Source organism: Nyctereutes procyonoides, unplaced genomic scaffold, assembly GCF_905146905.1.
Source record: "Nyctereutes procyonoides isolate TBG_1078 unplaced genomic scaffold, NYPRO_anot_genome, whole genome shotgun sequence".
NCBI lineage: Eukaryota > Metazoa > Chordata > Mammalia > Carnivora > Canidae > Nyctereutes > Nyctereutes procyonoides.
This window is the reverse complement of record NW_026575049.1, coordinates 28492573-28520367: the sequence shown is the minus strand read 5'-3', so window position 1 is coordinate 28520367 and position 27795 is coordinate 28492573. Positions and strand designations below refer to the sequence as shown.

Sequence of the window (27795 nt, the reverse complement as noted above, 5' to 3'; positions counted from 1 at the left end):
CTGTACCCCCAGAGAAAGCGCCGACTCCCCTTTCCTCTGCTTCCCTAGAATGAAGTAGAGGGTGTGTGGATCCTCTTACGTTTCAGGGAGCCAGAACAAAAGGCTCCATTTTACAGAGCCTGAGTTTTGGGGGTGAGGGCAAGGGCGAGGGTTTGAAGGGGAAAGAACGGGGTCCTGAGTCAGAGTGTGGAAAGTGTCTCCCAGGTGCCCCTCCTGAAGAAGACCTCGGCTAGAGGCGTCCGATGCAAATATGTGAAAGAGCATGACCCTCCAGGGGCCGCACCTCCTTCAGAGGTGCCCTCAGAGAAGGCACAGTGCGCCCCGGATCTGGTGTGGGAGGGCAGCTTCCCCCACAGGCCCGCCTGGGAAGGCTTTGCAATCGCCTACGCCCAAGGGGCCTAGAAGTCACACACAGGTTGTCAACCTGGAGCCGGACTCCTCACCAGTGTGGGTTCCTGCCCTCTCTTGGTGGGCAAGGGGGGGTTCTCACCTTCACTCAAGGCCATAGGATGGAGCTTCCCAAGCTCCCCAGCAGCAGAAAGCAGAAACCCCCACGGCTGGAGAGCCCAGCAGCCACACGTGGGCCTCCTCTGGCCCCATTGCTCCCACCGGGCAGGGGGACACTGCCCCACCCTGGCCCCCTGGAGGGCCGCTCTCCTCCCAGCTAGGCTCTGGGTGACCAGGCCCAGAGAAGAAAGGCCTGGGTCATTACTTCACCTCCCTCCTCTCTAGCCCTGGACACATCCCTGTGGGACCTCTCCCCACCAGGAGATGTCACACCAGCAAGAGACTGGGAGGACCCAGGTCCTGCAGGTACCACTCCACCCTCCAGCATGGGCATTTCCACCCCTCCCCATGCACCCCTCACCCTCCAGCCCCCCGTGGGACATTCCAAGCCACTCCTGGCAGGAGGAAGGCCAGGAGTCCAATGACTTTGTGACAGGGTCCCAGCCCCTGGTCCCTCATCCCCGCCCCTGCCACCATACCCTCTTCCCTGGGAAGCCTCCTCCAAATGTCTCTGCTAGAGAGAAATGGCCCTGCTTTTTCCTTCTGCCCCAGACCCCACTACGGTTCACGTAGCGCTGTTACTGAGTGTGTCTTTATTTAACATTCCATACTTTGTTTGCTGCGGATTTTTTGTTGTGTTATTGTTTACACTATCACACGAAAATATTATTTATCCTAATTACTGAGCGTTGGGGTGTTTGGGCCCCCTTACGTCTTTGGCCCAAGGATGTGTCTCACTCACTTTGCCTCAGCCCCACCCCTGCAGTGCTCAGGAGTCATTCACTCATTTATTCCACACCCGTGGCTAGGAGCCCCCTCTGTACCAGGCCTGGGTGTGCTGGGTGATGGAAAAGTGAGCCACACACAAGACTGTTGGAGAAAGACAGCCATGCGCGTTGAGGACTTTGGGACAGGATGGGGGTGCAAGACAGAAGGACATCAGGGCAATCACAGTCACATGGGCTAATGCTTGGGGGCTATTGTATGCCTGACTCTGAGCATCTCATGCAGCATCTCATTTGATTCTCTCAACAGCCCTTCCGTGACTGCAGCTGCTTGTAACGAGTAACAGGTGGGGGTCCTGAGACCCCATGGAGCCACACGCCAGCCATCTGCCCAAGGTCACACTCTGAGCAGGTGTAGGGGTGGGAGCCCCCCAGCGCTGTCTGGCTCTGGACTGTCCCTTGCTCTGGCTACTGCCGCCAACTCCTCCTGCATCCCCTTGGGGCGGCAGGGAGGGCTGCATGAAGCAACTTCACACTGAGCCGACGGAGGATGCGTAGGAGTGTGTGTACAGGGAGCAGTGCTTCTGGCAGAAGGAACAACATTTGCAAAGTCAGTAAGGCTGAGAAAAAAAAAAAAGGTATCTTGGTGTCCACAATTCTAAGAAGCTGGGCAATCTTGTGAGGAGTCACAGAAACCGGCCTGGCCTGGTGTCGCTTCCTCTTTCTGCTTCTCTGTTTCCTAACAACGACGTCAGCATAAATAGGAAGCGTGAGAGGCTCCCTGTCGCCTGGACAATCCAGCAGAAGGCTGATCCGTCCCAGCAGCAAGAGGTGCAGAGGTACCTTATGGCTTTCAGGGGTGGGCTCCAGGGGGTGCTGGGGAGCAGGGAGCCCGGGGCTGGGAAGCCAGGACAAGGAGAGCCTGGGGGTGTGGAGTGGGCCGGTGTGCCCCGGGACTTGGGGAGGTTAGGGCTGGGCCTCTCGGGAAGGCTGGGAGCCAGTGGGCGAGGGGACAGCCAGCGCCCCCACCTTGCTTGCGTGTCGTGTGAAGGGCTGTTAGGGCTGGGGGCCAACTGTCCTGGCAGCAGGGTGGATGCCAGGGGAGGTGGAGAGTCAGGTCCGGGAGTCAGACACCTGAGACTGTCTTGTCTTGGCCACTGAAGTGTCACCAAGATGTTGGGAACATCCTTCCCCTGCCCCTGGTTTCTGCCTCCTGGTCCCCGGACAGGAAGAGTGCTGACAGTCCCTGACACGCTGGTTTAGAAAGAGACAGCGGGAGAGCGACGGCATGTGTGCGCTTGAGGGTGTGGGTGCCCTTGGGGAAACAGGGGTGCAGGGAGACTGGGAGGTGGAGGGGGTAACCTGGAGCTTTGTCATGTGCCAACACAGAGCTTGGTGTGGCTTTGGAAGCTCACTTTGGAAGTTTCGAAGAAAGGGTCTGGTCCCCTGCACAGGAACTATTTCTCCCCCTGGAAAAAAGTTTTTGTTTTGTTTTGTTTTGTTTTGTTTTGCCATAGAATCCTCCACCTTGAGCCTCTGTTGCTTTGTGGGGTTTAGGCCTTGGTGTGCTAGCCGGCCAGGTGCGGGGTGGGAGGTGGGAGATGTCTCCGGGTAGCTGCCTCAGGGTGTGCACAGGTGCCTGCATTTGCCTTCTGGGGGGGGGGGGGGCGCAGGTGTTCCCATGATCCACACCGGGGTCTGAGCCTGTGGGGCCTCCTCAGACACCCCGGTGACAAGTTGCAAAGGTATGTGGTTAGGCTTCAAAGACCCTGTAGTAATTTTGTATCACTGGGTTCTGATTTTCTCTACTTCTCATTTTTCCTGCTTTCAAATAGTTTTATAGGGAGTGAAACCTTTTCTGGTAGCTTTTGCTTGCTCTTTTTCTCATTCGCCAGTTTTTCTCGTGTTGCGCCATACCCACCGATACTATAGGATAGCTCATGAGTTGTTAAATGAGGTGTTTAATACTAAGTGAATACATGGGTATCTGCATTATCCAACAGTCAGAATGACCCAGAGTTATGTAACACAAAAGACAACATGCCAGCTGTCTCTACCCCCTGGTCCCACATCCTACTCTCCAAAACATTCTCTGAGCACACTGCAAGGAATGCAGTCTTCCTCTGTATGTAAATGGGATTACAATATACGTATCGCTCTATGACTTATTTTTCTCACCCAATATTACATTTTGGACAACGTTGCACACTAACACATATAGATTTAACTCATTTATTGACCCTAAGAAATAGGCAGCATTTATTAGTAGGGGTACACCACAGTTACCCGATCCCATATTGATCCCACATTTAGGTTGTTTCCAATTTTTCCACACCTGCAAAAGTGTTTCTTTTGCAGCCTGGATGCCTGGAAGCAGAATTACTGGCAAGAGACTGTGTGTTTAAAAACTTAATAAATGTTGTCAGTTCATCCTCAAAGTAGCTGACTTGGATAAAAGGCCAATTCCTCTTTAAGGAGATGATCAGTCTTTAAACTGTGTCCAATGGATGAAAATTATCTGATTCTTGCATGGATTTTTTTTCCTTTCCTTGATTATGGGTGACGTTATGCATTTTCCATATGTTCACTGGCCATCTGGGTTCCTTTTATGATAGGTATGGAGATGTTTTGTCCATTTCTTATGAGTTCCTTGCCTTTTACATATTTACTGTAGGAATGGCTCATTTATTAGGTGTATTAATACTGTATTTACATTGGTTAAATATATGTTTCCAGAGTATCACTTAGCTCTTTTCTTTACCATGTTTAAGATAACTTGTTTCATATAAGAGTGTTAGAATTTGGAGGGGTGGGTAATACGTAAATAATCTAACTTTGAAAAAAAGATCAGCTAATTATCTCAACATTGTAATTATGAGTACATAGTTCATCATTTCCTCTGTGATTAGAAATGCCGCTTTTACTTCTCAAATTCCTGCTTGGTTATTTCCCAGTTTCCTAACCCATCTGTCTACGATTATATTTCTCATTATTTTACTGGCTCATAGAAACCATCTCTCGTGTTTGGTTTGTTATAATCTAGAATCAGTTTGTCATGCCAAAGATTAAAAATCTTTTTGGAGTTCTGGTTTAGACTGCACTGAATTTAGAGATTATGTGGGGGAGGCCTGACCTCTGGAAATGGCAATAATGGGCAGCCTTCCTGCTTGTGCCGCTAACTGGAAGGATATGAACACTTTCCTCTGACTCTGACATGACTACAGCTTTGCAGTCGCTACCCCCAAAACACCGATGTTCCTTTCGATGCCTCCTTTGCCAAGGTTCATCTGGTGGTTTATTTAATTGGGAATGGCGTTTGTATTATCAAATACTGAGAAGCATCTGTCAAGAGAAGTTGATCTTTTTTACCCTCTTAATCTGTTGGTCTGCTTCCTTTAATCATGAAGAGATTTCTTAATGGCTCTTCATCTGTTTCTGGAATAATCCCTATGTGGCCCTGAGGCAGTCTTCTTTTAAAAGTCTTTGTCAGATTGTCCTATGACATTCTTTTTGTCTGAAATGAATTCGTGTCTTGCTTCTGTTTTGTTTTGTTTTTTTTTTTTCATTTCCAGTTTTTATTCCTACTGTTAAATTTCTTCATGAATTTGGGAATTTTGGTGTGCGTATTTCTTTTGAGTGAAAGGGTGTATGCTTTTTCTCTTCTCTTTTCTCCTTCTCTCTCCTTTTCCTGTCTTTCCCCCATCAGTCTTCTGCTCCCATGCTTATCTCTCACTCTTTGAGGTCTTTAACCCTTACATTTTTAACACATGCATTTAATGTATATTTTCCTACAGCTTTTGGGTGTACTTAACATATATATACCCCTCCAAATGAGACATGGATCTTTAACTCAACAGCCTTTCAGTTCTCTGCTTCCTACCTCTAATCTCACAGCCAACTCTCATTAGGATCATCTACGTTTTACTTGAATATAGTGATGGGGAATTTCCACTTTATAAGTAACAATTCTTTACTTAGTATAAGTCTTATTGGTTCCTTTTCTCATCACTAATTCCAGTATCACACACCACCTTTCTTGGACAATTTTTTTCCTTGAATACAGTCTAGAGTAATTGCGTTTCTCGACAACGATCTGAAAACTTTCTTTGCCCTTACATCTCCAAAATGTTGTGTTTTTCTGCCCTCAAGTGCCAATGTAACCTTGACTCTTTAATGATTCTAGGTTTAAATATATTTTCCCTCAGTGTTTTCAGGATATCACTCTCTAGAGTTCAGGTCACTTGTAAGAAAATCTTGCCAACTGATCCTTATTCCATTGAAAATAGTGTTTGTTTCCTTCTGGAAGCTTCTAGGATTACCCTTTTATTCTTGGATGACCAAAAGTTTACCAGCATGTGACTGAGTATGGCACTATTAAAAATGAGGTTTGTCCTTCACTTAGTGGACTGTCATCTCCTTAAAGCCCTGTGAAGTTTCCTTCTATTTCCAGTTAAATCTGTTTGGTCCCCAAACAACAGTGGTTCAACAATGTGGAAGTCTTTTTTTTTCTCACATAAAACATGTCCAGAGGTAGGCACTCTCAGCCTGGTATGTTTGCTCCAAAGAGACAAGAGAGATCCAGGCTTCGCTCTTTCTATTGCATATGGCTCCATCCTCAAGGTAACCTTATATTCCAAAACAGCTTCTGAAGCTCCAGCCATCACTTTCAAGTTGTAGGCTGGAAGAAGCAGGAGAGGCAGGAGGGCCAACATGGACCTTCTGACCTGAGCCAACTCCCTTTAAGAAGCCTTTTCTGGAAGGCACACCCAACATTTCCACTCACATCTCCATAGACAACAGTTAGTGACAGGACCACACCTAGCAATAGAAGAGTGTAGGAAATGTAATCTTTTATTCTGTGTGGCACCAAGCCCAGCTGAAACCTGAGCTTCTTTTACCAAGGAGAAAGGGGACAGCTCACTGGCTATCTGCCACATGGTGTGCAAATTTAATATGATTTAACTTCTTATATTTAAATTTGTCATTAATCTGGTATTTGGGGATGGTATGGAGTAGAGATTTAGGTGGATCTAGTTGTTTGAGTGTCTTAGCACTTTTCATATTCCATTCCTTCTCATTGATTCATGAAACCTCCACTATGTGATACATCCTTGGGTAGAATAGAGTTACCTGGTCAGTATGTCCATTGATCTATCGTGTGGGTGCAACACGTTGCTTTACTTACCAGATCTTCATAATAAATTTTGCTATTGAGGGGGGGCCTCCTTGTTTTTTGATAAATCTCATTAGCTGTTTGCACATATATTTTTTTCCTGAGTTTCTGAAAAAAAAAATCATTGTGTTAAATTTTGTTTGGAATTGTGTTAAACCTCTAACTTATTTTAGGATGAATCGCTCTCCTTACACATGCAGTATTTCTACTTGTGGTAAAACCCAAATAGAAGCTCCAGATTTTTAGCTAGTCCCAGGTAGGCAGACTAAGCTGTGCCAGCCACATGGACTCACACCCCTACCCCGTGGTATTGCCCCCATCTGTAGGAGCTCAAGTGGACGAATACTCTCCTCCTCCAGCTCCAAACAAACCTACTCCTCTTTCCTGAGCCTTGTGGGTTTTTTTGAGATCATATTTATTTATCTGAGAGAGAGAGAACATGCACAAGGAGTGGAGAGGGGCAGAGGGAGAAAGAGAAGCAGACCTGCCCACTGAAGCCAACTCGGGGCTTGACTTGGGACTGGATCCCAGGACCCTGAGATCATGCCCTGAGCTGAAGTTAGATGCTTATCCCATTGAGCTACCCTCCCCACGTGCCCCTTTCCTAAGTTTTTATTGGACTAACCACTCTATAAACATCATCGAGTTAGGTTCTTCTCATGTGAGATACGTGTATTTGTGCTCATGTTACTGATGGAGAGAACAAGGTTCAGGGAGCATTGGTGGGTCAACCCAGGGTGCTCACATGGGAGAGGCAGAGGCTGTGCTGAAGGTCAAGTTGGCTGCGTCCAGAGCTGTGTTTTTCCAAGTAAAACAGTTGTTGCTTTGTGTACATATGTGCATCTTGAAGTTTTAGACAATCTTACAGGGAGAAAAGGAACCACTGTCCCCTGTTCTATACTCCTGGGTACTTCCCAGGGCTAGACAAAATGAAAAGAGGAAATCCCCAGCCTTCTGCAGAGAAAAGGGAACGGGCATTCTGAGGGTGGTGTGGGAGGGATGACAGTAAATGGAGTGAGGGCGGGACAGCACCCGGCCCTGAGTGTGTGTGCACACAGCGTGAGGATGTGTGTGATCACACCCAGGGGAGGACACTATGGGTCTCACACTCTGTGATTGCCCTAAGCAGATCAGGTCAGGGGCCCACAGAGAGCTCAGAACAAATCAAATACCAGGGCTGCCTCTCAGGTTTTCCCAGCACCAGGGGATTGCGCAGGAGTTCCTGATGCACAACCTGTGGGTACCCACTTCTTCAGAAGCCATTAAATGCATCTTCCTCACAGTTTTGCCCTAGGCACTGAAGCTGAGGGGAAGGGACTATCCTGGGTGCCAGGCCGAGGCGGCAGGGGTCCTAGAGCCCATGCATCATCCCTGGCTTCACTCTGCAACATGAGCCATGTCCAGGGGCTACAGGATGGGAGGGGGCAGCTCTTAGCTGGTGTCTCTTCTGCAGGGGGAGTCCTGGAGAGAGGACTCACAGGAGCCGGGGGCATGGGTCTGGCCTGGCCTCCAGCTGGGGAAGAATAGAAGATTCCAGGCCAGTGAAAACCCCAGCCCCTGCTCAGCCCTGGACACCCCTGAGCCAGCCACCTGCTGGTCCAGAGCTGACCCAGAGATGGTCCTGACCCAACGGCTGCTCCCCGTCATCTTGCTGACTCTGTTCTGGGGGCCCAGCAAGGCAGGGGCCCAAGGTGAGCCCGTGGCTTCCTCTCTCTTCCCAGCCCTTCCTCACGGGGTGTTCTTAAGTAAGTCCACGCCCACATGTCCTCTAGGAAGCCCTTAGACCCCTCCCTCCCCGCCTCACTTTCTCCTTTTCTGATCCTTTCTGACACCTCACTCCCCCTCCTGGATCCTCATTCTTCTCCAGCCTCCTGAAAGTCCATCTGTGCTTGTGTGGCTTCTCTGCTCACACTTCTCCTCGCATTTGTGGCCTCTCACCTCTAGGCTGGCCGGTCCAGCCCTATCTGTGCCCCCACCCCACCCCAGACACTCTGCCCCTCTGGCGACTTGACCAGTTCCCTCCTTGGTGCCTTTGTCCCTGGGGCCCTCAGACTGGTGATCTCTCCCTGCTTTGGCCCCACACCCTCCTCCTGCCCAGAGGCCCTGCTGGGATGCTACTGCAGCTCCTCAGGCCCAAGAACCCCCTCCCCAAGGGCTCCCAGAGAACATGGCTTCTCTGATCACCCTGAGAACCACATTTCCTTCCCCAATTATAAGGCCTGTGGCAGGGAGGTCCCACAGGACTTGGTCATGCTGCCTCTTAGGGGTGGCCTTGTGCCTCTCCTCCCAGGGTCCCAAGGGCTTCCGGGATAGGGCCCGAACTGGATGCATGTATCCCTCCTGGGGTGGGAGGGAGACTCTGTGCCGGAGCAGGGCACAGCAGGGGCTCAGGAAACATGCTGTGCCTCGACTAGATCTTTGTGTTTCTCTGCACTCAGGAGGGTCTGCAGCCAGGACCCCGCAGAGCCTCCGGCCCCCTCAGGGCCACCAGGGAGCTCTGTCTAGCAGCTAGGAGCTGCTTCAGGCCTCTGGGAAACCACTACCCAGCCCTGGGCACCCCAGAGGGCCCGGGAGGGGTGGTGACAAGGGACATCTGGAGGGGAGAGATGTGACCCCCTTTCTGCCTCTCCCTGGGCAGTGACCACCCCACTGCAGACTCTGAGCTGCTACAATGACTACAGGAGCCACATCACCTGCAGGTGGGCTAGCACTCAGGAGGCCCAGCAGCTCATCAACCTGACGCTCTACCGGAGGCTGAATGAGTGAGTGATGCCGGCCGTGGGCAGAAGGGCCAGCCGGTGATAATCTTATTTCATCACCGTGGAACAGAATTGCCTGCGAGGTGGGCGGGCAGGGGTATGGTGCCTGTTTCCCAGAAGTGCAAGCCAAGGCCATGGAGGTGAGGTCCCTCTCCTGGCCTCAGGGCACTGAGTGGGGACCAGTGCCCCGTGTCTGGTGCAGGGCTGGTCTCCACGCCTTCCCCAGGCCCTGCTGCCTCCAGAGGGTGGGTTTTCTCCTCTTCCCTCATGGGGTCTCTGGGGTATATGGCCGTTTGGGAAGATTCTTCGCACCATCCTGGGGTCTGGTGACAGTCCAACTCATCAGAATAGGAGTAATTAATTAAATGGCTGGTGTTGCAGGTGCAGGGGGACCCCGCGGGAGGCCAGCCCTGGGGAGGAGCAGCTCCTCACGGCCCAGAGCAGCGCCCTCAGCTCTCTCTTCCATGCTCCTGGAAGCCCCCAGCTTCTGTCTCCACACTCCCCTGCCACCCCCACCTCCCCCCACTGCCGGCTGTGACGTGCCTCCTCCTGCACTGAGACATGCGCCCCCAAAAGACAGGCTCTGGCTCCCTCCATGCTCTGTGCTCACACCGCCTGCCTCTCTGTCTGGCACCTCCCCGGTGCGCCCCGCAGCGAGTTCCTATCCCACACCTGTCTGCAGCTACCCCCTGGGATCCCACTCGCTCTGGCTGCCACCATGGGCCCCAGTGTCCCTGTGCCACCGACAGGGGCTCATTCCAATCCCTGAGCAAACGTGCCCTGGCCCCCCACTTACACATGCCAGCAACGGCTGCAGCTCTGGGGTGCCTCCTCACCCCCTTCCCCTCCAGTGGGCCCTGTCCTCTGCCTCCCTCTAAGGTGACCCTCCTCCAAGGAGTGGTCTAGACCCACTGCATCTCGGGTCTTTCCAGTATTCTGAACCTGCCCCCCCGGGGGGCTTCTGTGGGCCCCACCAGGCCTCCTCCTGCCCAAGACCCAAGCCCTCCCTGCTGCTAAATCCAATGCTCACTCTCCGCCTCCTCCCTCCTTTTTTATTGTTTTGTTTTGTTTTGTTTTTTTGTTTTGTTTTGTATATATTTTTTATTGGAGTTTGATTTGCCAACATATAGTATAGCACCCAGTGCTCATCCCGTCAAGTGTCCCCCTCAGTTCCCGTCACCCAGTCACTCCATCCCCCTGCCCACCTCCCCTTCCACTACCCCTTGTTTGTTTCCCAGAGTCAGGAGTCTCTCCTGTTTTGTCTCCCTCACTGGTATTTCCCACTCATTTTCTCTCCTTTCCCCTTTAATCCCTTTCACTATTTTTTATATTCCCCGAATGAATGAGACCATATGATTGTCCTTCTCCAATTGACTTATTTCCCTCAGCATAATTTCCCTCAGTTCCAGCCACATTGAAGCAAACAGTGAATGTTCATCGTTTCTAATGGCTGAGTAATATCCCATTGTATACATAGACCACAGCTTCTTTACTCATCATCTTTCGTGGACACCAAAGCTCCCTCCACAGTCTGGCTGTTGTGGACATTGCTGCTATAAACATCGGGGTGCAAGTGTCCCGGCGTTTCACTGCATCTGTATCTTTGGGGTAAATCCCCAACAGTGCAATTGCTGGGTCGCAGGGCAGATCTATTTTTAACTCTTTGAGGAACCTCCACACAGTTTTCCCCAGTGGCTGCGCCAGGTCACATTCCCACCAACAGTGCAAGAGGGTTCCCCTTTCTCCGCATCCTCTCCAACATTTGTTGCTTCCTGTCTTGTTAATTTTTCCCATTCTCACTGGGGTGAGGTGGTATCTCATTGTGGTTTTGATTTGTATTTCCCTGATGGCCAGTGATGCGGAGCATTTTCTCAGGTGCTTGTTGGCCATGTCTATGTCCTTCCCTCCTTGACCGTGGGCAGCACCTGCCATGGACCGACCACTGCATCCTCGTGAAGCACCTTCATCTCCAGCCTCCGCACTCACCCCCTCCTTGTGTCTTCCCCACCCTCACCTTCTCTTCTCCCTGTTTGCTCCCTCCCTTCTTTTGTCTCCAACCCCAAGTGTGAGAGGGTGAGATGCTCGGGGCAGGGACTGGGGTGGGGGGAGGCATTCATCCTTGGGTCTCTGCTCTTTTACCTTCTGATCCAGTGGCAGAGACCCCACCTAGCCCGAGGCTGCACCCTGGTGACTCTCAGGCTCGCCAGCCCCGCCACCCCCCAGCTCCAGGCCCGGGGTGCACCTGTCTCTCCACAGGTCCTTAGAGAAAGGGGTCTTCCACTCCCATGTTCTAAACGAAATTCCTGCCCCCAGACACCGCGCTGCTCATCCCCACATCCCACTGCTCTGAATGGGAGCTCCTAGAAGCTCCCATCCAATGACTGGGAGGTATATTCTTTTACTTGCTTTACACCTGTCCTTCCCCACCGCTGCCTCTAATCCATCAGCAAATGCTTCGACTTCATCTTCAAACAAAATGTGAATATGGCCAGGGCTAACATCACCACCCTAGTGCAAACCACTTCCTCTCATTTGGATATTCCAGAAGCCTCGGTCTCCCAGTTTCCAAGACTACCACCCTCCCCCCAACTCATTCTATCCACAGCCCAGCAGCCAGAGGAAGCCTTTCAAAGCATACTTCACCATATGGCACTCCCTTCCTAGTAACTCCACTTGCCGAGACAACCAAATTCCTTAAATTCCTTTTAAACGCTGCTACCTGTTGCCTTGAGCTACTGGTCTCCTCTGCCTCCCACCTGCACAGACTCCACTCCATGCACACTGGGAAACAGCCTCATCAGACAACACCCCAAGCCTGTGCCTGCCCCAGGGCCTTTGCTCCTGCTCTTCCTGTTACCAGAACTCCCCATTTTCCGGAATTTGCATGGCTCCCTCCCTCACTTCCTTCGAGTTTCTGCCCTAAAGTCACCTTTTCCATGAGTCCTTTTCCCTGTCTCCTCCATTTGAAATTGCAACCCCACCCCAGCCCTTCTGGCTTCCTTATCAGCCTTCCCTGCTGTATTTGTCTATGTAAAGTTTGCTCTGTTTGACACATGACATATTTTATTCAGTTAGTTCAGATGTGTCCCCCTCCACCAGGATGGCAGTGCCCCAGCCCTGGACAGAGCCCCGCACAGAGTGACCACACAGTGACATTTGTTGAATGAGAGATTCTCCCTCACTGTGAAACTGTGTTCTCTCCTGGCAGGGACCCTCCAAAGCCAGTGTCCTGTGACCTCAGTAATGACATGGCCCTGTTAAGCCACCCTTGTCCTGGCTGTGTGCCCAGAAGATGTGTCATTCCCTACGAGATTTTTGTTATTGCTGACAAAGACTACTTCTCATTCCGACCGGACAGGCCTCTGGGGACCCAGCTCACCATTACTCTGACCCAGCATGGTAAGGCCTGGGGTCCCCGGATGGGAGTGGCCCTTCCATGGGTGGCCAGACTACAGAAGGGCCAAAGTGTGAGTCCTCAAGAGGCGGAGATGCTGGCTTGGAGGTGGGTTTAGTCTCTTAAGAGAAGACGGTATGGTCTTCCTATGACAGAGGCATTGGAGAGACAATGTGAGGAGCCCCAATGTGAGGCACCTCCCCTGGCCCTGGGCGCTCCAACACCCAGAGCAATGAAGCCTTTCCTTCTAGAACCATCCTTCCTATTCAGGTAGAAACCTTACAGCTTGAAAGCACTCATCACCAATCTAGTCCATTCAGTGTCTGCAATAACCGATTTTTATTTATTTTTTAAAGATTTTTATTTACTTATTCATGAGAGACACACACAGAGAGAGAGAGAGAGAGGCAGAGACACAGGCAGAGGGAGAAGCAGGCTCCATGCAGGGAGCCTGACGTGGGACTCAATCCCAGGACCCCGGGATCACGACCTGGGCCGAAGGCAGACGCTCCACCACTGAGCCACCCAGGCGTCCCCTGTAATAACCCATTTTTAGATGAAGTTCTATTACTTCTCCAAAGTTCCACCTCTCAGCAGTAGTGACAGTGACAGGTCAGGTCTGCTGAGTGCTTCCTGCATGTTAGAGATGCGGGTCGTCACCTTACTGCCCTCCCTGGGAGGCTCCCAGCGAGTGTGTCCACAGCAGTCCCAAAAATCAGTGGTCTTGGGTCAGTGCTAATGATCATTTTATGTAAATAGTTAGGCTTCATTTGACTGTATATTACACAGAAATATAACCAGCACTTCAATCTCCGTAATTCAATTATATCTGTGCTCAGAATGAACCTAAAATAGAGATGTTTGAGGGAACATCTTTTAAAGTTGAAATTCATGTGGTAAGAATCCTATAGATGCCTGGCTTTTAGGAAACCCTACCCAGTCTTATTTAATCATTACAATAATGCAGTGTCATGCACTACTTTTTTTTTTTTTTACCCCATTTCACTGAAAATGAAATGGAGCTGAGAGAGCAGGAACTTGCCCAAGGCCACTCAGATGCATGTATCTGACTTAGTCTCCTGGGTCCCAAACACTGGGCAGCCCCACTGCACCCGCAGTCATTGGATGGAGAGGGGGTTCTGGCCTTTGCTTCCTGCCTGTTTTCAACACAGCAGCACAAAGCTGTTGCCCGGAGGAGGGGATGGATGAGGCCACGGTGAATTCATGTCAAACAGTGTCTCAAAGTGCGTTTGATGGATGAGAAAGAGTCCCAGCCTGGAAGGGCTCAGAGCACGCGGAGGGGCAGGAAAGAGCAGAGGGTGAACCACAGGTGGATGCCATGTGCCACCTGCTGAGGGGCAGTGGGCAAGGAGCCTGGGGGGCAGGACAGGCTTCCCAGAGGAAGGGGCTTTGCAAGGAGAGCTGAAGAGAGTGGGTGGGAGGACAGAGGAAGAGGAACATCCCTGGTAGAGAAAACAGCACACGCAGAGGCTGGGAGATGGAGGGCAAGGCAGACTGGGAAAACCATCCACCGTTGTATCCCAGGAGCATCCACTTCAGAAGGGCTGGGCAGTGGGAGGAAGGAGAGGGGGAGCACAGGCAGGAGCGCGACCTGGAGACGCCTCTGTGCCTCGCGAAGGGGTGTGGAAGCCAACATGTACGCGGTGCAGCGCCGTCGAAGGGGCATGCCGCGATCGCATGTGAGGATGCTGCGCGGGCGACGCACAGGCTAGACCGCAGGGGACAGGACGCGGCAGGAGGCCGGGGCCCAGAACGCAGCCTACGGCACTCATCCCAAGGAGAAATGATGAGGATTCCACTGGAATATGGTCAGGGGAAGGCAGCAGGGGGGCATCCAGACCACAGCGACGGTGTACACACACTTCGTCCGTTGACCTCTTCTCTGGTTGAGCGCCCACCTGCGCCAACAAAGCAGTGCATGAGCCAGTCAGCATCCCTGTCCCCGCGAAGCTGGTGGCTTGGTCACAGGGCAGGCATCATGGTGGAGATGGAAACAACTTAGAAATGGGGGAGGGGGGCACCTGGGTGGTTCAGTCGGTTAGGCATCTGCCTTCAGCTCAGGTCATGATCCCAGGGTCCTGGGATTGAGTCCCGCATCGGGCTCCCTGCTCAGCCCGGCGTCTGTTTCTCCCTCTTCTTCTGCAGCTTCCCTTGCTTGTGCGCTCTCTCTCTCTCTCTCTCTCTCTCACACATAAATACATAAAATCTTTTTAAAAAGAAAAAAGAAAAGTGAGGGAGGGAGTGTGGTGTTTGCCTCTTGAAGTGTATGTCCAGCAGGGAGGACAGTTCCAGCCCCAACCATCTTGGCAATGAATCGGGGAGGCTGGCGGTGCCGGGCGGAGCACAGGTGTGCATCTGACCTGCTTGGAGGCCTCCACACGGGGACGTATGGGACATTTTGCTTCCCCTCTCAGGGTCTCCACCTGTGAGATGAGCTAGGGGCTGAAATCTCTCAGGTTGGATGAATAGGTTTTTGCTTGGGTTCCCGGTCGGTTCAGTTTTGGGTAGCAGCATCCAGAGGCCCATGCTGAGAGGGAGTCCCCCTCCCTGCCAGGCTCGGGGGGCTGGGCATGCAGGGACTGACGAGGGAGGCTGCTGAGGCTGCGGGGGCAGGGAGATAGAAGAGGGGGTGCCCTGTGTCTGCCATTCCAGGCTTACGGCTCTCCAGAGGCTCCAGCTCTGACATGCCATGCTCTGAGTCCAGCGTGGAGCACTTACATCTTGTTTGGACTCATTGGATTTTTTGTGTTTGAAAGTCACCCCTCAGGGGATCCCTGGGTGGCGCAGCGGTTTGGCGCCTGCCTTTGGCCCAGGGCGCGATCCTGGAGACCCAGGATAGAATCCCACATCGGGCTCCCGGTGCATGGAGCCTGCTTCTCCCTCTGCCTGTGTCTCTGCCTCTCTCTCTCTCTCTGTGACTATCATAAATAAATAAAAATTTAAAAAAATTTAAAAAAAAAGAAAGTCACCCCTCAGCATTCAGACACAGAAGCTTCAGGAAGGCGGGAGCCATGCCATTCATGGATGAGTAACATGCTGGCCCAGCAGAGAGAAGCGTGCTGTTCGTTGACCGAAGGGTTTCTTGGAAAGTCTCTGCAGGTTGCCCACATGTTCATGTAGTCATTGATCATTCACTCACTTTGTCCCCCGAACTGCTGAACCACTCGTCTCAGGCCACGGGGATAGGAAAGGGCTACCAAGACCCACACCCTGCCACCCACGAGCTCCTGACTACTTGCAGGGGCAGAAACAGAAACGCGTGAGTGTGCCAGGGTTGTAAGGACCGTGCAGCGGGACAGGAAAGGAGTGAGGGATCCTGCCCAGGGGAGGGGGTCCCAGAAGGTACTGGAGGAGGAGACATTTATGCTGGGCTCTGAGAGGAGCAGGACCCCGGGCAGGTGGTAGGGGAGAGTGGACAAGGTGAGGGCCAGTTACGTGGTCCACAGCGCCCTCTGCTGGGAGGGGGGACCACACGGGCCTCACGGTGAGCCTTGGGGACAGGAGGGGGCAGGTGGGGACAGGTGGGGGCAGGCGGGGGCAGGTGAGGGCAGAAGGGGGCAGGAGGGGGCAGGTGGGGGCAGGTGGAGGCAGAAGGGGGCAGGTGGGGGCAGGCAGGGGCAGGTAGGGGCAGGTGAGGGCAGATGGGAGCAGGTGGGGGCAGATGAGGGCAGAAGGGGGCAGAAGGGGGCAGGTGGGGGCAGGTGGAGGCAGGACAGGGCAGGTGGGGGCAGGTGGGGGCAGGGGGCGGGGGGCAGGTGAGGGCAGAAGGGGGCAGGAGGGGGCAGGTGGGGGCAGGTGGAGGCAGAAGGGGGCAGGTGGGGGCAGGCAGGGGCAGGTAGGGGCAGGTGAGGGCAGATGGGAGCAGGTGGGGGCAGGAGGGGGCAGATGGGGGCAGGTGGGGCAGGTGAGGGCAGAAGGGGGCAGGAAGGGGCAAGTAGGGGCAGATGACAGGGCAGGAGGGGGCAGGTGGGGGCAGGCGAGGGCAGGTGAGGGCAGAAGGGGGCAGGAGGGAGCAGGTGGGGGCAGGTGAGGGCATGTGGGGGCAGGTGGGGGCAGGTGGGAGCAGGTGGGGGCAGGTGGGGCAAGAGGGGCAGGTGACAGGGCAGGTGGGTGCAGGAGGGGGCAGGTGGGGGCAGGTGAGGGCAGGAGGGGCAGGTGGGGCAGGTGCAGGCAGGGGGCAGATGGCGCAGGAGGGGCAGGTGGGGCAGGTGAGGCAGGTGAGGGCAGGTGGGGGCAGGTGAGGGCAGGTGGGGGCAGATGGGGGCAGGGGGCTCCATGGGGAGCTTATTTGCCAGCACTTCCATGGAGTTTGTGTGATATGTTCGTGGCTTTCATTCACATTCACAGTGAACCCCACAATTTTGCAGGTAAGGGGCCCAAGGTCCACAGAAAAAAGAGGACTTGTCCACAGCTCAGCTGGTAGGGGCAGCGCTGGGCCTGGAGCCTCTTTGCACACACACATAAAAATGCCGCCCTAGGGCACCTGGGTGGCTCAGTGGATGAGCATCTGCCTTCACCTCAGGGCTTGATCCTGGGGTCCTGGGATTGAGTCCCGCATCGGGCTCCCCGTAGGGGGAGCCTTCTTCTCCCTCTGCCTGTGTCTCTGCCTTTCTCTGTCTCTCATGAATAGATAAATGAAATCTTAAAAAAAAAAAAAAAAAAAAAGGCCGCCCTACAGTCATCCAGCCCCTTATGGGCCCTTGCCCTCCCTTCCACCAGTACAGGCTCCTGCACCCAAGGACCTCCTGATCGATACTACTGGGGACCGCTTCCTGCTGACCTGGAGTGTGGCCCTTCCAGGTTCCCAGGGCCACTGGCTGTCCAACCTGGAGTTTGAGGTGGCCTACAAGCGGCTTCAGGACTCCTGGGAGGTAGGGACCACGGCCAGCTCTGACCCAAGCCAAGGAGCCCAGCCTCGCCACCACCTGCTCCACCAACCCCTGTCTCCCTGCAGGAGGCCTCCACCCTCCACCTCAACTCCTCCCGGGCTTTCCTGGGGCCAGAGCACCTCGTTCCCAGCAGCACCTATGTGGCCCGAGTGCGCACCCATCTGGCCTCCAACTCGGGGCTCTCGGGGCGGCCTAGCCAGTGGAGCCCAGAGGTCCGCTGGCACTCGCAGACAGGTAACACAGGCAAAGCTAGAGCGATGCCCTTCTGAGGGGGGCAGCCCGTTCAGCTCCTGGACAGAAAGCGTCCAGGGGCCCATCCAGCAGGATGCCACCAAGCTGCCGTGGGCCGACTCCATCCCTGCCATGACCGGGGAGCAGCGGTGGTGATGGCACCTTACTCAGTGCACGGCCCCAGCTTCTGCACACTTCCTGGCTAGGAACAGTTTCAGTGACAATGACAGCAGCGTTCTGAGCGGCTGTGTTTTCCAGAGGGAACAAACTGACATCACCAGGTCGAGGCCCCCAACATTGAAACTAGATGCTGTACCCATCTTGCCGAGGGGGGGTGATGGATCACAGAACTCGCTCTCCGACCTGTGCGGCCACACAGAAGGCTAGGGGTGAGCCCGAGTTTTTGTGGTGCTAAAGCCCATGATGGCTCTGAGATGAGGCTTGTAGGCCCCCCAAAGGTGAAGGGATGAATGAAGGAGGGGATGAATGAGGGGCTGTCTCCCCTCCCAGGCGACAAGGCCCAGCCCCAGAATGTTCAGTGCTTCTTCGACGGGGCCGCCGTGCTCAGCTGCTCCTGGGAGGTGTGGTCTGAGGTGACCAGCTCAGTCTCCTTCACCCTCTTCTACAAGCCCAGCCCCAGTGCAGGGTGAGTGCCCCGTCCCCTCCGCTCCCTTCCTTGCCACCCTGCCCTCTCCAGGCCTCCCCCTGACTCTGGGGGGCCTCAGAGGAAGCCAGTGCTGGAGGGCACATCCCTCCCGTGCCTCCCTCACCCTCACCTCTGCTGTGATCGTGATCGTGATCCGCAGGGAGGAAGAGTGCTCCCCAGTGCTGAAGGAGGAGCTCCCCAGCCTCTTTGTCCTGCACCGATGCCAGATTCCCGTGCCCAACCCCGGGCACCACAGCCAGTACACCGTCTCTGTGCGGCCCAAGGAGGAAGAGAAGTTCATCAAGAGCTCGGAAAACAGTGAGTTTGTCCCCCCAGCCTTCGGCGTGGGTGAACCCATTGCATGTGTCACCCACATAGACTCAGGACCCCTTATGACTGGCTCTTCATGTTTGTCGCTTTCAACCAAATGCAGCCCAGTGAGCAAAAAGAGCAAAAGTCATTCTAATCTCTTCTTGAAGTTCTCGAAAAGCAACAATACAACAATGACAATGGCAAATAATATGAAGGAAGAGTCAACTGATAATCCCCAGAAACACATCTTTAAGACCTCCTCCCCCCGTCCCTGCTGCCACCTGCACCCCTCCCCATGGCTTATCTCTGCTTTTCTGTCCAGCTCTGCAGCCCCCCTGCCGACCATGCCCCCTGGGCCCCCTCACCAAACTTTTCCTTTCCTTCCCTGACTGGATTCTTCTCTCCTGGGTTCCCAAAGTCCTCTGCTGATGGATATTTGCAGTCTTCAAAATAACTGATCTAGGACTGACTTCTTAAATCGAGGGAAGAATGTGTGCAAAGAAATTGTAGTTCCTTGCAGGTTCATACCTCCAATTCTTTTAACATAGCGAGGACCCCATGCAGAGGAGCCTCCTGCGTGGCTTCACAGGGACTCAGGCTCTTCTACTCAGTCTCCAGCGTGTGCAGGAGGCCACAGTCAGTCTCGGTCACCCGAGTTGGAATGCACCAGTCACTCTGGGGATCTGCCGGGTTGTCATCTTTTTCTCTCCCACTTGTCCTTGGCAAGTTACTTAATCATTCAGGGGCTCAGTTTCTCCGTCTGTGAAATGTGACCAGTGAGTAGTACCTACCACATAGGGGTTGCTGTTGGAATCAAGGGCAGGAACTCATGCAGATCGAGCATGTATGACAGCGTCCATGACACAGTGAATCCTCTGGAATAGGACCAATTATTAATGCTTTCATTTTTACTCAAGTGCTAGGAATAACCCACACTTTGGGTCACCTCACTGCAAAACAAGTGTATCTCAGCATCTCCCCAGAAAGGGGCTGCTCAGGTCAAAGTGGATGGTGTAGGGAAGGGGGGTGGTGCAAGGACCCTGAGATGGGCTGGGCCCGGGTCGAGAGAGCACCCATGAAGAACACGGAATGCAAAGAATGTCCTGTTGGAGGAATGTTAAGAACATTGTTCCCTAAGGGTTTCCCTCCCTCCAGTCCAGATGGCTCGCCCGACACTCAATGTGACCAAGAACAGAGACGGCTACACCCTGCACTGGATGGCAAAGGAGATGTTTTATAAGCACATAGGTCACACCTTCCAGGTCCAGTACAAGAAAGATACAGTCTCATGGGAGGTGAGGGCCTATGCCTGGGAAGGGGCCTGACTGGGGTGGGGTGGGGAAACACGCAGGAGAGCCCCAACCTGCCAGGTGCCTGGCTCCTAGCAGGTGACCAGTCAGAGGAAACCCCTGAGGCTTAGTGGCCATGACTCTGTGTGGTTGGCTGGTCACTGTCCCCTCCCTTGGAGAAGCTGCTACAGCTCATAGAGGTGATGTGACACGGCCAAAATTACCTACGGGACCCTGAACTGTGAACCATGTAGACGTCAGGGCTCAGAGGGCAGAGGGGCAGCTGGATGAAGGGTGTTGCAAAGGCCCCGGGCTCCTCTTCTTCAGAGGAGTCTTATCTGGCATGTGACTCTGCAGCCGCTCAGAGCAGAGCTGATAAAGCAGACAGGGCCCCAGTCCGGGGTTCAGTCTCTGGCCCCCACCTCCAGGCAGAACCTGGGGCTCTTCCCTCCCACCCAAGTCAGAAACCTGAGAGCCAGCCCCAGCCCTTCAGACGGAAGCCAGGAGGCACGTGGCCGGTGGGGGAAGCTAAGAGCAGGCCCCTGGAGCCCGGTCATGCTGCACAGCATTCCAGGGAAGGCCATATTGGGGTCTAGGTGTCCCCGAGGAGCCAGGAGGCTGGGGGCGGGCCGGAAGAGGTTTGGGTCTGGACACCCCCTGCCTCAGCCTCAGCACACCTGCTCTCCCACCTGCGCCCGCAGAAGAGCGTGACGGAGAAGCTTGAGAACGCCCACAGCATGTCGCTGCCACCACTGGAGCCCTCGACCAGGTACCAGGCAAGAGTGAGGGTCAAGCCCACCAGGGGCTACGACGGCGTCTGGAGCGAGTGGAGTGAGGAGCACTTCTGGGACACCGACTGGGGTATGTCTTCCAGCCTCTACCCTCTATTCTTGGTGCAGCCCATCTGGGCAGAGGACAAGGGTGATGTGACTCCACCCCACCCAAGTATCCTTTCTTCAGTGTGTCACTAGTTGCTGCAAAGTGACACCTGGTGTGCAACACTGACTGCAGGTGAGGTCTTGAGAGCAGTAGAAAGCAGTCCTCACTGTCACTCCTCCCTCAGACTGGACCTTAGTCCTCTATTAATATGGCCCATGGCTTCACTAGCCTTTGTGGCAGCCCTCATCTAGTGACCTCCCTCAGCCTGAATTTCCAGTTACAATGACTGTGGCAGCAAACATCAGGAGCTATGGACTGAGGCCTGAGACTGGAAGGGTTTGGTCTCATTTCTTACTGATTCTTCTTTCTTTTTCTTTTTCTTTCTCTTTTTTTTTTTTTTTTTTTAAGTTGGCTCCAGGGGATCCCTGGGTGGCTTGGCGGTTTAGTGCCTGCCTTTGGCCCAGGGCGTGATCCTGGGATGGAGTCCCGCATCAGGCTCCCTGCATGGAGCCTGTTTCTCCCTCTGCCTGTGTCTCTGCCTCTCTCTCTCTCTCTCTCTCTCTCTCTCTCTCTCTCTCTCTCTCTCTGCCTCTTATGAATAAATAAATAAAATCTTTTTAAAAAAATAGAAATAAAGTAGGCTCCACACTCTCACAACTGTGAGATCAAGACCGGAGTCAAGATCAAGAGTCAGACGCTTAAGCGACTAAGCCCTCCAGGCCCCCTGATTTCTGAATCTCCCCCATTTCCCTGCACGCTGCTTCATGGTCCCTCACTGTTCGCCAGCAGCTGCCGAGGGACAAGTATGAGACTAGGTCCAGGAGGTAGTGGCAGAGAGAGGATGGAGGAGGTGTCAGCAGCCTTCAGGGGAGGAGTCCCAGGAAGAGGGCTACCATCAAGTGGAAAAGGGGGCTGGACACCAGGCCTAAGGGAAAAGATCAAGGGAATCCTGGAGGGGCCCAGCCTGTGAGGGCCTTGCAGTTTGGGGCTCCCAATGGGCCTTTACCTTCTGTTCCTCCACCAGCACAGTTTTTCCCATCTCCACCTCTCCAAACCTCCCTGTTTCCCGATGCTTTCGCTTATGTGCTGCCTCCTACAGGAAGTCCCCCATGATTCCCACGGGCTCCAGTCCTTACCCCGCCCCCTGCCATCCCCATAACACCTCCTGCTACTGGAAAGAATCTAACCTCCTTCCTGGTGGGGGAACAAAGGCAAAAGAAATGTAGATAAAATGACAAGTCCCTAAACCTGCAGCCTTTACCTCCCCCAGCTCCAATCTCGGCTCACAATCCCTGGGCGGCCCTTTCTGGCCTCGGTCCAGTCCCCCTGCTATAATAAAAACACTTTTTTGCATGGAAGACATCTCAAGACATCTCAAGAATTCTTGCTTGGCTGTTGGCTCCGCTCCCCGGCACTCCAGCATTTCCACGCACTTCCCAGCCCTTGAGCATTGTGTTTGAGGGGCGGACCAGTTCCCTGTTCTTTGCGTGTCTGGCCTTCCCTCCCACTCTGCACCCCCAGGCACGGCTGCTGTGTAGAGCAGGGTGGGGGGCACCGCCCTGGCCTTGCCTCCTCCCACCCCCAAGCCTCCAGCTCTGTCCCCCAGAGGCTAACGCTCTTGTTCTCCTTCCTGGCCTCCCAAAGTGCTACCCATGTGGGTCTTGGTGCTCATCCTGGTCATCACCACTCTGGCCTTGTTCCCTGCCCTGCACTTCTGCGGCATGTATGGGTACAGGTAAGGGGACCCTGTGTGGGGTGGGGGCACCCAGGGCCCCAGGGGCTGCCAGAGACCCCACCAGCTGGCTCCCTTTAGTCCCTGCTCCGTCACCCATTCCCTGTGGAGACAAATCTTGTCTTCTCCCTGGGCCTCCGTTTCCTCTGTGAACATGAGCGTGGGGCAGCTTCCCCGGGGGTCCCTGGCAGCTGGCAGCTGTCACCTCCCGGGTGTCTTTCTAGGCTGAACCGGAAGTGGGAGGAGAAAATCCCCAACCCCAGCAAGAGCCACCTGTTCCAGGTAGGATCTGGCTGTGAAGGCGGCTGGGGTGGGAGGGGGTCCTCACTCCTGCACCCGTGTCCCCGTCCCTACGTCCTCCCCCGGGCCTGTGGCTTTGAGTGTGAGGTGAAGGGGGCCCGGGAAGGTGGCTGGAAGCTCTGAGAGGCAGGCCGGCACCAGCACATCCGGCTGTGCCATCATCTGGGCACCTGCAGCAGCACAGGGTTGGCCCTGCCTGCAGGGCTCCGGCGGAGCAGGGGTGGAGTGGGGCGCAAGGTCCGGGTGGGGGGGGCGGGGAGAGGCTCAGTCCTGCAGGGTCAGTGGGCTGACACAAGGCAGAATGGCTTTTTCGGGTGCAAGACAGGACAATGGGGCTGAGCTTTGGAGGATCCAGGGTAGTGCCGGGTGGGTAGGCCCGTGGAGGGTGGACGCAGGACCCCTTCGTGAAGGGGACTGACGGGGGCAGGCAGCGAGGCTGGGCACACGAGGGGGTCACGAGGCGGGCGTCGGCACGTGGGTCCCAGGGGCCTCTCAGGCAGGGCCAGCTTGCCCCTGGAGGGGTCTCGTGGCTGCTACTGGGGGTGTGGAGGCAGTGACACCCCAGATTTGTGGACTTGCCAGAAGAGGGTCCCCATGCTCAGGGGCTCAAGGGCCCACAGCCACCAGCCCCTCCCTGGGCCTCTCCTTCCCAGTGCCAGGAGGCCGGGGCTGGGGCTGACCGAGACTCCTTCCATGTCTGGGGGCTCGCGGTACCCCCTGGGAGCCTCCCCCCACTTCAGCTCCTCAAAGACCCACACACTCATGGCACAAATGTCCCTTCTCTTCCCAGAATGGGAGTGCTGGGCTCTGGCTCCCAGGCACCATGTTGGCACTCGCCAGCAAGAGCCCCCCGCACAAGGGGCTGCAGGGCAGCCACTTCCCTGAGCTGGACGGGTGAGTGTCTGGGCACCACATCCCTGGGGGGTGGGAGGGTGGCCCCATCGTGCGTGCTGGAGGCTGAGGAGGTGGCCTGTGGCCTGTGGCTCAGGATGGAGAGATCCAGGGAGGTCGCCTGCTCTAAAGCAAGAGGCAGGATGCCTGGGTGGCTCAGCGGTTGAGCATCTGCCTATGGCTCAGGGCACGATTCCGAGGTCCTGGGATGGAGTCCCACATCGGGATCCCCGCTTGGTGGGGAACCTGCTTCTCCCTCTGCCTGTGTCTGCCTCTCTCTCTGTGTCTCTCATGGATAAATAAATAAAATATTAATAAATCAATCAATCAATCAATCAAGAGGTATACCAGCTGGATGTCAGGAGGAACTTCCTGATTCCATACCTTGGACGTGACCAGAGGCAGGAGGCTGGAGCAGGTGCCCTCTCCCTGCCCTGCTGCCCAGGGACACTCCACCCTGGGGTGCTCCTGGCATGGGGGAAGGGGATGATGGGACCAGGGCATGACTGGGCATGCGCGGGCTGGGCATCGACCAGGCCTCTGCCCTGGGTGGATGTTGGGGAGCAGGGGGTGAGGGGAACCACACCTGGCAGAGGAAAACCTCAAATGATAAGTGGCCCCAATGTCTCTGCATCTGTCCTCCCTGCAGGATGTTCCCTGTCAACTACAGGCACAGCGAGGTGTCCCCTCTCACCACAGAAGACCCGAAGGACACCTGTGAGTTGCCATGTGAGCCTGACACAACTCCGGCCACCTCGGACGTGTACTCGGGGCAGGCCCCGGGGCCCCAGCCAGGCCGGTCAGCCGCCGCCGCAGGCAGGCCCGAGAGCCAGGCTTCCGGCTTTGACTTCAACGGCCCCTACCTGGGGCTGCCCCGCAGCCACTCCCTGCCTGACTTGATGGGCCCCCCGGCGCCCCCGCAGGCAGGCGGGAGCCAGAAGCCGCAGCCTTCAGGGTCCCTGGAGTACCTGTGTCTGCCAGCGGGAGGGCAGGTACAGCTGGTCCCGCTGGCCCAGGTGATGAGACAGCACCAGGCCAAGGAGGCAGAGAGGAACCCTGGCCCGGAGGCTGAGGGGAACCCCTCCCTGGAGTCAGGGGCAGGCCTGGCCCCCTCTGTACCCAGGCTGATGGTAGGCAGTCAAGGCCCAGAGAACAGCCACAGCCCAAAGGACGGGGTGCTCACAGCTCTGCCCGCTGGCTGTGGGGGCCCCGAGGATGGCTTTCTGGCCTCTGGCTATGTCACCACTACAGACCTGGCACTCCCCTTGCCCACAGGGCTGCCATCTCTCCCCAAAGCTCTCCCTCTGGGCCTGCCCTCAGACCAGAACCACAGCCTCAATCTTGGAGTGGCTGGTGGGCCCCCTGGAGCCCCAGGCCACAGGAAGCCCGAAATTGAGGGCTATGTGGATGTCCCTCCAACCCCAGACCAGTGTCCCAAGTCCCCTCTGGTCAGTCCCGCTCCTCCTACAGCCAGTAGCCCCATCCTGAGCCCAGGGGAGCCCAGAGCAGAGGTGGCCCCCGCCTCCCCCCACCCAGAGGGGCTCCTGGTCCTGCAGCAGGTGGGTGACTACTGCTTCCTCCCTGGCCTGGGATCTGGCCCTCTCTCGTCCCAGACTAAGCCCTCTTCCCCTGGACCCTGTCCCAAGATTGAAGACCATGACCAGGTGTTCCAGGCCAAGAAGGCCCTGTGCCAGGCCATTCCCCAGATGCCAGCCATCCGGCACTTCAAAGCCCTCAAACAGCAGGACTATCTGTCATTGCCCTCCTGGGATGTCAGTAGGCCTGAGGAGGTGTGCTGACACCCTCCAGAGCCCTGGGACCTTCCCTCCCACCAGCCCCGTCCCTGTCCACACTCCGTTCTGCAAAGCTGAGGAGTGGCTTCCCTGTTGGAGCACTGGAGGCCAGGAACTCGGTGGACCTCCTACCTTCTTACTTGACCTTCAGCCAATCGATTGTCCTCTCCCCGCTGGCTCCCTCTCTCTCACACAGACAACAGACACAGACACATGCACCTTTTTCTTTCAAGTTAACTTAATTTTAGGTTGACTTCATTTTGGGTATTAGAGCTTTCTAATTTCATTCTTTTTGCCCCTGGTTTTTTCATTTGCTTTGTTTTGTTTTGTTTTTATCAGCTTTCCTTGCTTTTGCCACCATCTTCTTTGTTTTTTTTTTTGTTTTGTTTTGTTTTTTTTTTTTGTTTTGTTTTGTTTTGTTTTTTGCTGATTTATTATCCGAGGTAGTTTGAGGTCTAAGCTAAGCCCCTTCTGAGATGTCGCATCTCTGTCAGAGCTTGTTCTGGCACTGACATGTCTGGTTATGTCGAGGGCTTAGGTCTGCGGCCTGGCCCTGCAGGGGAGAATGCAGTCCCTGTGTGGAGGGAGGCAGGAGCACCCCCCACCCCCGCCCCTGCAGGCGGGACCCGGGAGGGGGAAAGCTTAGGAATACCGTGCAGGACCAGCCTGCTAGTGGCAGGCCCTGCAGCTCCAGGCGTGGTGGCAAAAGCGGCAGCATCGATGGGCATTCCAAGCAATGGGTGTGGTAGGGGGTATGCAAGAGAAGAGCAGTTCTGAGCTCGTGGGTGACTGGGGAGGCAGGAACTGCAGGCCCTGCCTTGGGTGGAGGCTATAACCTGAGAGGGCAGGGTGCCTGCTGCCTGCTGGCTGCGCTGGTGTGCTTTCTGGGTCCGGGCTGGTGGGTTCTGCAGAAGTTCGGAAGTGGAAGGGAGTCCAGAAACCATGTACACTCCAGAAATGTTGGAAAGAACTGCTCAACAAAGGAAAACGATCAAAGTCCTATACCATTTTGGGCTTATGATCTGAATCACCCTGCTGTTCTCCCTCCAGAAAAACCTTACAGCTTCCACCTCCACTGGCTTCGGATCTATATCAGGGCCTACACTAAGGATTATGGCTTCTTAAAATCTGTGCCTTTCTGATATGCAAAAAAGGCATTAAATCATTTTAATTTGCATTATTTGATAACTAATAATAACTAAAGTTTGCACGCATTTTTGTATCTCTTGGGCATTCGTATTTTTTGAGCGGAAGGGTGTTCACCTTTTCCCAATTAAGTTTTTAAAACTGTTTACATGTGTCCTTTCATCAATGGTGCACGTTTTCCCCCTAGTTTGTAGTTTGTCTTTTAATTTTGTATATGAGACTTGTTGACCTGCACAATGTAGACTTCTCTGCATTTCGAGTAGATTTGCTGGCTCTGCTGTTGGTGTCAAATTTGCAAAGGCTTTTCCCACTTCAAAACTCCATTTGTCCTAATTTATATTTTTCCTAGGGTTTTGTGTGTGTGTGTGTGTGTTGCGAGCTTTTTGTGTAAGATTGTGATGGGTTTGGAACGTACACATGCAAGAAGAGCTGCCTTTATGTTTTCTCCAAGAGAGTGGCCTGGGTGTTTTTCCAGTAGTTGCTTAAACACCCATTCTTCATCCATGTGTCTCAAATACCACTTTTAAGATCTAGAAAGTCCCTGATATACTTAGGGGGTTTCTAGGCTTGCAATTTTCCTATCTTACATTGTCCTGTCAATGGCACAGGCCTGTTCTGGTTGTTCCAGCTTTGTAATGTTTTAACAAGTGCAGACCCAATGTTCTTGTGACTTTTGTTGTCGAAGCCCTGTTCAGTACAGCAATGTTGGGGGGTGGGTTGGGGGGAATTATAAACAATGTAAATATTCACAAATAGTGACATGTTACAATAATAACACTTTAGGTGACTCTAAAGTAGACTCCTGTGTTACAGATGAATGAGGCAGTCCTACATGGATTAGAAAGAAATCCAAGATAATGAATTCCAAAATGTTCATACATTGTTAGCTGAAAAAAAATTGCAATAAAATGTTTTTATTGTAAAACAAACCCCAAGCCCTGAACTTGTGTACATATGTGTTGGAATAGCAGGGGAGGGGTGCGGTTTGAAACCACAGCTGCTTTAAGGAGATGAATTCTATGAAACAGAAGGGCCCGTGGGTCTTTGAGGCGCCACAATGAGCTTAGAGACAGAGTAGATGAGATCAGGAATGCAGTGCCAGCAGAGT

General features: G+C 54.2%; 1 protein-coding gene across 2 annotated transcripts; it reads left to right on the top strand.

Moving 5' to 3' along the window:
- Nucleotides 1-1938: 1938 nt before the first annotated feature.
- CSF2RB (colony stimulating factor 2 receptor subunit beta) lies at nucleotides 1939-25941 on the top strand. 2 transcript variants are annotated; one of them, XM_055329182.1, is made up of 14 exons: nucleotides 1939-2063; nucleotides 7859-8096; nucleotides 9044-9167; nucleotides 12373-12563; nucleotides 17299-17450; nucleotides 17534-17702; nucleotides 18210-18345; nucleotides 18506-18663; nucleotides 19813-19952; nucleotides 20648-20807; nucleotides 22470-22560; nucleotides 22782-22839; nucleotides 23648-23751; nucleotides 24398-25941. In XM_055329182.1, exons 2-14 carry the CDS (start codon nucleotides 8021-8023, stop codon nucleotides 25545-25547), a joined length of 2709 nt encoding a protein of 902 aa, XP_055185157.1. In that variant the 5' UTR covers nucleotides 1939-2063; nucleotides 7859-8020; the 3' UTR covers nucleotides 25548-25941. The 2 variants fall into 2 exon arrangements, with proteins under 2 accessions (XP_055185157.1, XP_055185156.1); XM_055329181.1 differs by having other exon boundaries at nucleotides 1939-2071.
- Nucleotides 25942-27795: the final 1854 nt, after the last annotated feature.